The sequence below is a fragment of the Gorilla gorilla genome, chromosome 4 (genome assembly GCF_029281585.2).
Source record: "Gorilla gorilla gorilla isolate KB3781 chromosome 4, NHGRI_mGorGor1-v2.1_pri, whole genome shotgun sequence".
Lineage (NCBI taxonomy): Eukaryota > Metazoa > Chordata > Mammalia > Primates > Hominidae > Gorilla > Gorilla gorilla.
The window spans coordinates 119,092,273-119,105,641 of record NC_073228.2 but is presented as its reverse complement, the minus strand read 5'-3'; the positions used below and the strand labels follow the sequence as shown (position 1 = coordinate 119,105,641).

General features: G+C 36.2%; 1 protein-coding gene across 3 annotated transcripts in view; it reads left to right on the top strand.

Annotated features, from left to right (window-relative positions):
• PGGT1B (protein geranylgeranyltransferase type I subunit beta) overlaps positions 1–13,369 on the top strand; it is a 51,989-nt gene that overhangs the window by 11,216 nt on the left and 27,404 nt on the right. For all 3 annotated transcript variants that reach the window (XM_019026140.3, XM_019026139.3, XM_004042370.5), the window contains exon 3: positions 10,074–10,141. In XM_019026140.3, coding sequence (XP_018881685.2) covers positions 10,074–10,141 — 68 coding nt within the window. The remainder of the gene's footprint in view (positions 1–10,073; positions 10,142–13,369) is intronic.

The following is a 13,369-nucleotide window of genomic DNA, read 5'->3' as shown; positions in this document are numbered from 1 at the left end:
TGTCTTTATAGAAAAGGATGGACCATAACATTTAATGAGAGAACTCAAGCTGTAGGTTATAGTTTCCAGACCATTGGTCACTTACTCACCATGCTTCCTACTTTCTGTCTTTTCTTCTATTTCCCCCCACTATTAAGGATTATTTGGTGGCTCCGTAATTGAGCAATTTTTTGGTCTGTTCTTTAATAAGTGTTTACTTCCCCCTACCATTTTATTAGTGAAATGAGTTTTTTATAACGCTATTATATCTATGTTGTTTTAAAAAGCTACATACTTCTCATTATTTAATCTTGTGAGAGATTTGCTATTATCTGGAGTTTCATATTATCCATAATAATTTTGTTTGTTACATAATCAACAGAATGGCTAAAAATTAAAAAGGTGGAAAATAACAAGTGTTTACAAAAATGTAGCAAACTGGAACTCTCATTCACTGCTAAAGGAGTTTTATAGCTGCTTTGGAAAACTATTTGGTTATATTTACTAAAGCTGAACATATGTATGTTCTATGACCCAACAGTTATAGTGTATACTCAGCAGAAATTAAAACATGTTCCCCAAAAGATATGTTCTAGCATGTTTATAACAGTATTTTTTATAAGAGCCTACAACTAGTAATTATACAGACTACCCATCTTCAGTATAATGGATAAAGGATATATTAGCATATTCACACCATGGAAGATAATACAGTAATGGGAATGAACAGTCTACAACTACATTCAGTTATTTGAATGAGTGTCACAAGCATGTTTATGAGAGAAAGAAGTACATTGTATATCGTTCCATTTTTACAAAATACAAAAATAGGTCAAACCAGTCTGGGCATTTGGGGAGTACTAGAAGGAAGTGGGAGAGGCTTCTGGAGTGCTAGTCATGTACTTTTTCTTGAGCTGAGTGCTGGTTATACAGGTGAGTTTATTTTGCAAAAGTTCATGGAGCTTTTTAATTATTATAGGAGTACTTTTCTTATGTTTATTATACTTCAGGGAAAGTTTAAACATTTTTTGGAGTTAGAATTGCAGCTCACCACTCCTTTTGAGAACCATCAGAATTCTCTTTCCCATTAAACTGTCAACTCCGTGGACTTCACTGGTTTGAAACCCACTGCCAATTTTTTTCTTCAGTCATTGCTGCTTAAGTTACTTAAAATATTTTTGCCTCCACCTGAATTGCAAACCTCTGGAAGGGAGAGAAGTGAATGTGTCTTCTATTTCTTTTCCCTCTCAGTGCTTATTGTGTATCAGTAGTTGTTAGACTATTAAATCACCTGCCCCTTCTCCAACTTTTTTCTCTTCCTCTTTTATATATTTTCACATTTAGCCTAGGACCTCGTCTGGCTCTTCAAATATTTTCTAATTCATAAAGCATTTGCAAACTGGTAGAATATGCTTTCTGCAACTCATAGGTCTGTATTTGTCGTACTTTGAGATACCATGTAAAATCTAGGGAATTATAACATCTAGAAATGTTAAACAAAACCTGGGGATTATAAAGCAAAATTTGATAGATTTGACTAAATAAATATTTAAATACTTTATGTAGTAAAAGATAAATAAGTGATGAATTTGCAGAAAATTATGGCTTGTATAATATTAACATCAACTATAAAGAATTGTTAAAGATTCAGAAGAAAAAGATACATTGTCCTTTAGAAAATGACAAAATTTATTAAGTAGTTAACAAAAGAAGTACAGATACATAAAAAGATGATTAACCTTACTAGAAATCAGGGAAATTCAGTCAAAACAATGTTACAAAATAAATGTTCATCAAAAGTGAAAGTTACATAAACTATGGCCCAGTAAAGAATATTATGCAGTAAATAAGGTAGAGCTCTATATATATACTGACATGAAACTGTCTGTCATATATATTAGATATGAGTTTTAAATTTCTTTTCAAATAATATGTCAGTATGTTCAATTTTTTGCCTTCTACTTTTAAACTTAACTTCCTCATAAAGCAACCTTTTTCAATCACCTGCCCCACCCCGACTCATTCCAATTACCTGCTCCACCCTGACTCATTCCAATTACCTGCTCCTCCCTGACTCATTCCGATTACCTGCTCCACCCTGACTCATTCCGATTATCTGCTCCACCCTGACTCATTCTGATCTACCCTGACTCCCACCAAACCACTCACCTTGTCTGTCTCTTTAAGTAGCCAGTTGGAATTAGTTTAGCCTGTTTGGTCTAACCCTAGCCAATAGGGGAACAACACAGCAGCAGGGGCCACCTGCGTCAGGGATGAGAACCCCTTCCCCTCCCTTGTCCAAGTGTGCGCTCACCATTGCACCATCTGTAAGGGCACATCCTTCTATAGAAGTAAATTGCCTTGCTGAGAAGAAAAAAGAAAATTTTATATTTGAGTGCTATTTCTTTTGTGGCACCGAAACTTTACTTATAATATATATGATTAAATGATAAATTTAAAACATATACAGATGTGCTTTAACCATCTGTATAAATGTGCAGGAAAAACTCAGAAAGGATACATAGAAAATCTTTGTGGAGGGGGAAGTAGATGGGAACAGAGGTGGGGGATGGCAAGATAAGATACTTTACTGTTTTTCTATATATCTGAATTGTTTGAATGTTTACCATAAGTAAATATGTTTCTGTATTTAAAGTTTTAAACTAGAAAAATACTTAGCTTAACCTCTCTTCAAAACATACAAAAATAAAAACTAAAAGTTCATAGCTATACGTAAATACTGATATTTTTGCTAATGGAAGAAATAATGCAATACATTATTTACTATTTTATAATTTTCAAAGCACTGCCAAATACATAATCAGATAGATTTATTCTTCACCTAATTGGCCTGTCCCAAGAAGAGGAAACTGAGAGGCAAAGTGATTCAGAGACCTGTCTGAAACCTCACACAAATGATAAGAGATAGAATCGGATTGACATCTGGCACTTCTGACTCCAAGTTTCAATGTTGTTTTACTGTTTAAGTATATGAGTCCCTAGTGGAGACAATCATGTTTGGCATATAAGGACATTGTGAATATTTAATTAAAATTAACCCTGGCCTCCACTTAACTCCAGGATTATAAAGACCCTGGTGGTTTCCTAGTAATAAGTGTATGGTGAGACCACTGGAGGATCGGGTCCTTCTCATTAACTTCAGGAGGGAAGTATTCGGGAAACACAAGGGGTCAGGTTGGGAATTGTGTGTGCCCTTCTGTGAGGGCACAACCAGAGAATTTTAGACTTAGAACAGAGTGAGGACTATTACAGTCCATCATTTTACAAATGAGGACATTAAGGTTCAAAGAGATTAATAATTTGTCCACAGTAATACAGCTAGTTAATGCTAGAGACAAGATTAGAATGCAGTTTTCTAGTCCTTTGGATATTTTACTTATATGTGCTGATTCAGTGCAATAGGTGCTCTGTTTACCATGCATGTTTTTCTGTGATGTACAGATTTTTCTCATGGGAACTCAGAGACTGTCTTATAGCTTTAAAGGAAAATTTAGTATCTGTTCCTTAATAGATCCCATAAATTATTAGGATTAAGTGTTTGGAAACATAGATAAGAAGATTTAATATTAAAGGGTAAAATGTTTAATGCTTTCATTTTTTTAGTGGATTCTTCAGATGGCTCACTTTTTAAAAAATAACATGGGGGAAGTAAGTATGGTTTCATGTGGCTAAGTCAAGCATGTTGCATATTTTAAAAATTATAAGTCATCTGTTTTGGAAATATTATAGATCAAGACATTTTGGCAAAAATGGTTTTACAATGTTCATTTATATATCCAGCTTTCCCAGGTCAGATGTCTGGTAGACCATTCCACAGACCTTTTCACAGTTCAGCTGCAATTCTGAATTCTCAATTTGCTATCTTGTTGAGGGAAATATTATTAAGTCTCTAATCTCTGTGAAAGAATATCTCCTGTCTGCCTTTTCTTTAATTGGTGTAGGTCCAATTCTAAAACAAATGTGTGAGATGTGGAAAATAGGTATATTTAAAATTTTTTTTTGGCTATTGAATGTTTCATTTACCTTGTTTCATTACTTTCTTGACATCCTTAAGGAGTTGTGTAAGGCATGCCTTGTTACTAGGAAATTGTGTTTCTTAAGATTTATGCGGAATTATTTCTCTATCCATAAAATATAAATGTTCATTTTAAAATCAGAAAGTAGCCACATTCCTCACTTGAATTCTGTTTGCTTAGGGCAAAAACTTTTAAAATGAGGATTCGAAAGTTAAGAAGTTAAGAACATGAGCAAATCAGTTTTGACATATATATTTAAGAAGCATAATCATCATTAATAGTATGGTGATATTTTGGCCCAAGAGCTGTCCTTTATTATACCTAAATATAATTTTGAATGCAGCTTTATATTTCACAATACAGTTTATTGCTTTTTATGAAAAGCAACTCCCCTGATTAAAATAAACCTCTTTAAACTCTCAAACTTTTATATTCCATAAGTTTATAACTGTTTGTTAAAGAATATCTAAATGTACTATCTTTCAATGCTTGACATATAGTTGGTTTTATGAGCTTAATAGTAAAACACTAAGTTTTAAAGTGACATATGACTCAGTCATCAGTCATCAGGCAAGAGTCAGCTTAATAAATTTCTTTCATGTACAAACATGCAAATAGATGAATTATTCTTCCTTATAGTTGATAACTATAGATACATTATATTATCTAATAACATACTTCTGCATACTTACACATAAACACACACACGTATTACATCCATGTACATACTCCCATTTTTGCTACCTTTCTCATCTACCCAGTTTTCATTTTTCTTCAGTAACCTCAATTTTTATGATATAGTGCTATCTAAAGTACTTCTATTAAACAGCATAAACAAGTTTGACTCTATAGTTCTACAAAAGTATATTTACCAAATCAGTAGTTCTTGATTCTGACTATGTGTCAAACTGGGATTGTTTTTCTTTTTAAATACAATTTTCCAGGCCCTATCCTCATGCTTTTTAACAGGCATGGGAGGGGAGATGCAAGAGGCATCTCTGTTTTTTCAAAATAGGCAATTGATTCTGATGGGCAGCCAGACCACACAAAGAATTTTCAGTTTGTTTTGCAACTGTTAAATAGGAACACTAGATGGTGCTGTTTGATAACCTGGAAAGAAATTTATACTGTACCCAGAGTATGCATTCAGCGATAAATTTACAATGAATTGTGTGTGTATACTTTCTTAATTATCATGAAAGTTATGCTTACTAGAATTCCAAAGGAAAGCACACAAGAGCAGACAAATATTGACAGAAACCGCAAAAGAGTACCTAATAAATTTTTTTAAGTGGTGAATTTTTTTTTTTTTTTTGAAATGGAGTATCATTCTGTCACCCAGGATGGAGTGCAGTGGCTCAATCTTGGCTCACTGCAACCTCCACCTCCCGGGTTCAAGCAATTCTTCTGCCTCAGCCTCCCAAGTAGCTGGGACTACAGGTGCGCTCCACCACACCCGGCTAATTTTAGTACTTTTAGTAGAGATGGGGTAGAATTCTCCATGTTGGTCAGGCTGGTCTCAAACTCCTGACCTCAGGTGATCCACCCACCTCGGCCTCCCAAAGTGCTAGGATGACAGGCGTGAGCCACCGCGCCCGGCCTAAGTGGTGAAAAATTAAGTGGTGAAAATGTTACCTCCTAATGAGCATCATTTTTTAAAACATTAGGATTTAAGTGTGTGACTGATAACTCAATGTAGTAAATGAGTAATTTTCTTGATTTCTTAGTTACTTCATCATAGCTTTTCATAAGAAACAGGAGAATTCTCTTACTGTAGAATAAAGTATAAACTTTAGAATAAACTTCTTTATCCAGTTTCATAGTCCACAGGTGATTAAGAAGAGGGCAAAAAATACTACATTGTCTTTTCCCTATACTGTGACTGTGGTGCTTAAGATCCAAACACTTTTTTCGTGACAGTATACAGTCTTTCTGGAAAAAAAAAGAAAAACATTTTTACTTTAAAAAAACTTTCCTTGATAAATTGCAACAAAAGCTATTCATTTCTTCCTGTTTCACTTTTGATAAAATGTAATTAACTGATTTTGAATGGTTACTGTTTATTAAGCCTTGTTTCACTTTGCTAAGTACAATCTAAACATGTCCTTTAACCTTTACAAGAAGCCTGAAATATATTACTTGCAATATGTTATTGTTACTAGTTCAAAAATGGAAGAAACTGGCTCAGAGAGGTTGTTACTTGCCTATAGAACTCATTGATAGGAAGAATAGGATCCTGAGTTTGATTCCAAGTGTCCATGCCATAATCTCCTAACCTTATATGGTACTTTTAAGTATTGATATTTCTGCTGCTTTTCAGAAAAATTATTTATTTAATCAGGCTAAAAACAGAAGTGAGCAAACAGAAATGTCATTTATTGATTCACCTCTAAGAAAATGAATAAATTCATTTATTTCACTCAGAAGCAGATATTTTATTGAGCCACTACTATATGTCTGCCTCTATGTAAAACACCTGACAGAATTGTTTAAGTTGGTGGGGTACTCAACAAAGGTGTCCAGTTGCAAGTATAAATTCAGAACTGACAGATGGTATCAGAGCTGTCTTCCATCAAAAGTAGAAATGGGATCACATTTTTATGGAGGACTGTTAGCAAATTAGTAACTTGAAAGGATACACTTTAAAAAAGACAATCCCAAGAACAAAAAGAGAAAAAAAAAGATTTAAAAATTTTTTAATCATATAGGAAAATACGCCTTTTGATACTGCCCCTCATCCAACTAGAGAAGGATTAAAAGAAGTGATGATAAAAGGATAGGCTGGGTGCGGTGGGCTCCTGCCTGTAATCCCAGCACTTTGGGAGGCCAAGACAGGCAGATCACTTGAGATCAGGAGTTCGAGACCAGCCTGGCCAACACGATGAAACCCCGTCTCTACTAAAAATATAAAAATTAGCCGGGCGTGGTAGCTCATGCCTATAGTCCTAGCTATTTGGGAGGCTGAGGCAGAAGAATTGCTTGTGCCTGGGAGGCAAGGTTGCAGTGAGCCGAGATCATGCGCCTGCACTCCAGCCTGGGCAACAGAGCAAGACTCTGTCTCAAAAATAAAAAGGATAAATGAATTCATAACTTGGTAAGAGAAAGATAACTTTTTATTTTTTTTTTAAGTATAGCATTATGTACAATTTGGAATATGGGGGGTGTGTTAGGTAGAATCCTTTTTTTTTTTTTTTTTTTTTGTGAGACAGAGTCTCGCTCTGTTGCCCAGGCTGGAGTGCAGTGGCCCGATCTTGGCTCACTGCAAGCTCCGCCTCCCGGGTTCATGCCATTCTCCTGCCTCAGCCTCCCGAGTAGCTGGGACTACAGGCGCCCGCCACCGCGCCCAGATAATTTTTTGTATTTTTAGTAGAGATGGGGTTTCACTGTGTTAGCCAGGATGGTCTCGATCTCCTGACCTCGTGATCCGCCCGCCTCGGCCTCCCAAAGTGCTGGGATTACAGGCATGAGCCACTGCACCTAACCTGTGTTAGGTAGAATTCTAAAGATGTTGCCCCAGGATTTCTGTTCCCTGGTAATTCAGTCAAATACTAATCTGGGTACTGCTGTGAAGGGACTTTGTAGATGGGAGTTAAAGTTATACTAATCAACTGACCTTAAAATGTGGAGCTTATCCATAGGTGACTTATGTACAGGTGGGCTCAGTATAATTACATGAGCAGCAGACGAACACAGAGACGTTCGTCATGGAATTGCAGAGAAAGGGAGCAGAAGAGAGAAGAGAAGGTAGAGAGGGTCTAATGGAAAAGATTTGAGTGCCGTTGCCACTCTGAGATATGGGGCCCATATATGAGAAATGGCAAGAGAGGATCTAGGAGCAAAAAGGGATACCTACCAGCAAAGAAATGGAGAACTCAGTCACACAACTGCAAGGAAGTTGATTCTGCCAGCATCCTGAATGAGCTTGGAGGCAGATTGTTCCCCCAAAGCCTCCAAGTAAGGAAGGTAGCCCTGCCTACACCTTAACTTTAGCCTGATGATGCCTGTGTTAGACTTCTGACCTTACAAACAGTAAGGCAGTAGGTGTTTTAAGTTGCCAAGTTTGTGGTAATATGTTATGGCAACAGTGACTAATACAGAGAACAAATTTCAGCCTTATTCATAATCATCTCACACCATTCATATTATTTTGTTTATTCCCTTCCAGTCTTTGTTGATATGTGCCATTTGCTTAATTATAAACATAAAAATGCACATTTATTTTTGGATCCTCCTTTTTTGCTTAACTTGATCAAATGCATTTCTCTGTGTTGCTACATAGTTCTACTGATTATTATTTTTAATAGGAATATAGTGTTTCTTTCAGTACATGAGGCATGATATGCTTAACCTGCTGGACTTTTATGGTGCTTCTAGATTTTCACTATTATTAAACTGCAGTGTGCATTTCTTCTCATACTTGAAATTATTGGAATTGATTCTCAGATATATCATGACTAGGTCAAAAGGTTATGAGTGTTTTTATAACTTCTGTTATATATTGGCAAGTTTTAAGTAGCTTACCAATTTAAAAGTCCTTAGGATAAGAGAACCATAATTTGACTGGGTCAAAAGGATATGAGTGTTTTTATAACTTCTGTTATATATTGGTAAGTTTTAAGTAGCTTACCAATTTAAAAGTCCTTAGGATAAGAGAACCATAATCACTGAAATCATAATCACCATTAGTATCTTTTTTTTTTTCGAGACAGTTTCACTCTGTCGCTCAGGCTGGAGTGCAGTGGCACGATTTTGGCTCACTGCAACCCCAACCTCCCGGGTTCAAGCAATTCTCTTGCCTCAGCTTCCCCAGTAGCTGGGATTACAGGCAGGTGCCACTACACCCAGCTAAGTTTTGTATTATTAGTATAGATGTGGTTTTACCATGTTGACCAGGCTGGTCTGGAACTCCTGACCTCAGGTGATCTGCCCTCCTCTGCCTCCCCAAGTGCTGGGATTATAGGCGTGAGCTACCACACCTGGCTGCTAGTATCTTTTTAAAATACATTTTTCGCCAGTAGGGAGATGATAATTGGTGGAGAGTTTAAATTTAGTGGTTCCTAATTTGTTCAAAGAATTAATGTATAAGCTACTATTTTAAGTTTTTTGGGGGGATAAGAAGCTGAAAAAATATAGTACCTAATGAAGAAGTAGGAGAGTGAAAACAGTTAATAATGAAGTTAGTCATATACTAGTCATAATCTCTTATGAAGGTAGTTCTTCATATCAGAGACTATTTTTAGACCAACTCGATTTTTTTAAATCAGCGGTGCATTTACAGTCTGCTGATACTGCATTGTTATTTTCTGCATCTATCATACTGATTTTCTAATAGCTGTTAAAACCATAATTGTTGTATAGTTGATTGTTCTTTCAAGTTCCCAACTTATATTCCATTGATATCTTGAGAAATGAAAATTTTTAGATAGAAAAAAAGTATGGATAAACATATTTTGATTGAGTAGAGAGAGACTAAGTGCTAACTTACAGTGTTCTACATACTTCAAAGCCAAGTGGATTACTGGACTCAGAACGAAGGTCTAGCTAATGTGGAAATACAAAGTACATATTTTCTCTGCAGCTTTAAACCTTTAGTTTGCTCCCATGTAAAGAAGCAATGAGTTAAAGTAAAAAGACACTAAATGAGTTAAAGTAAAAAGACAGTAGACCCTATTGTGTTATTAACTGTTACCTTGAACATTCACTTAACCTCTGGGCTTCTGTTTTCTGTTCTATAGAAAGGGGGATTGAATATGTTGATCACATAAAAATTGATCTGACAGGAGAAGTATGAAAGGACTTTATAGGCAGTGAGGTGGGCTATTAAAAAAAGGTACATGATAGAAATAATTATGTTTTTTGTGACTCATATGGAAATTAAATGAGGAAATTCCCATAAGCACCTAGAATGGACCTGGCACATGGTAAGCATTCAGCATTAGCCAGTATGAAAATGGAGACTAAAATAGTCTGTTTCTGAAAGATTGTGTAATTAAACTGCTTTAGAATCTGTGCAAAAATAAAGTGTACTTTAAATAAGCACATGCTTTTATTTTCTAGGATCAAATCTAAATCGCTGTGGTTTCCGAGGCTCTTCATACCTGGGTATTCCGTTCAATCCATCAAAGGTTGGTTCTGTTTGGTTCAGAAGGAAGCAGAAGGGATGTAGGGATATTTTAATAAAAGAGAAAACTAAGAAGTTACACAGAAAAAAAACAGGCTTCCAGATTTCAATGTGGCTAAATGTTGTCTAATAATATATATATATTATCAACTGAAATCCTTTAAAGGAAACCTATACCTACTTTACTTCCTCAAAGAAGTGCACTTTCTTCTGGGAAGAATACATGCAGTACATAAACACACACAAATTTCTATTAATTGTTACAAAAAATTGTCTCAGTATCATACATCTGTGTGTAAAAGTTATTGGTGATTTCCTGAGTAAAGGAAAATAGAGCACTGAAGTGTTATGATACCTGCTGTCTAAGAAGCCAGTAAACTTCATTGTGTTATAGAAAGACTCTACATTTAGCTCACATTTCTTAGGAATAAAAAAAAAAGCCCTTCTAAAGGCAGTGATTGAAGACCTAGGTAGTGATTATTTTAATGACTTTTATGAGACTATGCAGAACTTCTTCACGGTTATATCCAAAGGCCTTGATACCAGCACATGCCAATATAAAAACAGTGAGTCCTAACAGAGGGAGGAGCTTTATTTCTTCTTCAAAGGAGCAGACCCAGAAGAAACTTTGTAGGTGTTCCATATGTATACAAAATATGAGTATTTTTCTACAGTAGAAAGTGGAGAAAAGCATCATTTTTTTTAAAGCAGCCTCACAACATAGAAACTTTTTCCCTGATGGGGCCAGCCTGCTTATATAATGGTTATAAGCCAGTATCTTGTTGGGCTGAGTATCCACTTGCAAGGTAAATGGAGAGCTACCAGTTTTTCTGTAATCAGCTTCAAATTTTTGGAATAAATAGCAGTAATGTTGAAGAAGATGACATACTTTGATAGAGGTACTACTTCAGCTTTCTTCCTCTGCCTTAAGCTGTAAACCAGCTTGCCTGTGTCAAGGTCATATGAATTTACCAGCAGGACTCCAATTATGGGTGCCCACTGCATTTAGCAGGGAATGAGAAAACAAAGGATTCAGAAAATTTGTCCCTTTTCATGCCTATCATATTTTCCAACTTAAGCTAATCCTGAATACAGGTAATGTCTTCATTTAGTCATAATGAACAGAATATCGTGCCACTAGTTATGATGATCGTTATATAGTACTATACTGTATATAGATGTCTACCTATATTTGTTGCAGTGCTTTAATAACATTACTTTTAAAATATGATCCTTCCCCCAACCAATGCCTGCACCAAAACATTTTCAAAATAACAGGAGTAAAATTGAAGAAAAAACCATTATTGCCCTTGGTTCACAGAGTCTCCTGAAACTCCTTTTTGAATCTTCATTCACCTGCACCCTGATATCTTCTGGGCAAGCTACGTCTCACTTCATGCTGTATTACCTTCATCTGAATTCTGGGTGGTAAAAGGAACTAGATATTCGAAGTGGTATCACATAGAACCGTCACTGAGAGTGGTGGCTGAGCATCTAGGAGACAGATTAGGCCAAGAGAATGTGAGGAGGCACATTAGATTGTCCAGTACAGTATATGAATAAAATATTGTCACTGAGTTTTCTTCTGAAGCCACCAAACTATCTATGGACCATTCATTGACTTACCTGATAAATGCTTGGGACCTTCAATGGCTGTAGAGCACGTTTTGAGAAACACTGATGGATCCTCCCACTATTCTCACAATTTCCTTTCACAAATCCCATGCTCTCTAGCAAATTTTGTGTTGTCCTTAATGTGCACCCCAGAATTTTCCTTGTCTAATTTGCTTTTACTTTTTCTTCTACGTGTAATACCTCCTCTTCATCTATACCTGCCCAGGCTCCTCTTACGCAGAAAAGAATTCCTATTTAAACCCATGTTATTATTATCCCTCCCTTATGACTACTCATTACATTCTATTGTAATTATTTGAGTAGACTTATCTTCTGCTCTTAAGGTTAAGGTCCACATTTAATTTATGTTTGGCTTCCATGCAGTTGTTTTAACATAGCAGGTGTTTACTTTAAGTATCAAAAAGTTAAATATGCAATAGGAATTCTAAGAAGTCAGTTGTAAATGTGGAATAGGATAGCCAGGAGAACTAGAGCTTGAGTTCTAGGGAGGAACTTAGAATGAAAGACGTAAAGATGGAAATTTGCTTGGTACATTTGTGAGACCATATAAAGAACTGCATATCTGGCCAGGCACAGTGGCTCACACCTGCAATCCCAGCACTTTGGGAGGATGAGGAGGATGGATCACTTGATCTCAGGAGTTTGAGACCAGCCGGGGCAGCATGGCAAAAACCTGGTCTGTACATAAAATACAAAAATTAGCTGGATGTGGTGGCAGGTGCCTGTAGTCTCGGCTACTTGGGAGGCTGAGGCAGGGCAGGAGGATTGCTTGAGCCTTGGAGGCGGAGGTTGCAGTGAGCGAGATTGTGCCACTGCACTCCAGCCTGGGTGACGGAGCAAAGCCTATCTCAAAAAAAAAAATGTGTATCTAAAGGTGGGTAGGTGGGGTGGGTTCAGATTATTATAAAAAGGGTAGCGAACACCATTCAAATTCATTCTGTGAGGAACCATAGAAGGTAAATATGCAAGAAAATCTTACGATTCATGGGTGGTTTCAAGACCCTTGGATCTTGACTCCAAAGAACTAGTGGTCCGTCTGATATTTGCCTTGCACTTAGTCATCATTAAGATAAGTAACAGCTTTTTAGACAGTAACTTACTTAATCGTCACAATAACCTTGTGATGTACTAATATCTTCATTTTCTAGAATTAGGAACATTAAGCAAGCCAGTGAGAAATAGAACCAGGATTTTATGCATTTCAATGATTGTAAAAGTTTACATTTATTATAGAAGGCAGAGGAGTTTATTTTAATTGTATCGTTTTTTAGTTTCTTATATGGTGATCACTACTGTGGTATTTAATTTAGATTTGTGCTATATAGAATAAGTTTTGTTTTAGAAATCTTTTTTTCTGGAAGGCTGTATGCTTTTCTGTCTTTATAAGACTTAAATTATAAGTGATAGCGTGATTAAGTTTGAGGTTTAAATAATTTAGCCAGGCATGGTGGTTTGTGCCTGTTGTAGTCCCAGCTACTCCGGAGGCTGAGGCAGGAGAATCACTTGAGCCCAGGAGTTGGAGACTGCAGTGAGCTATGATTGCACCACTGCAGTCCAGCCTGGGTGACAGATAAGACCCTGTTACTAAAAAAAAAAA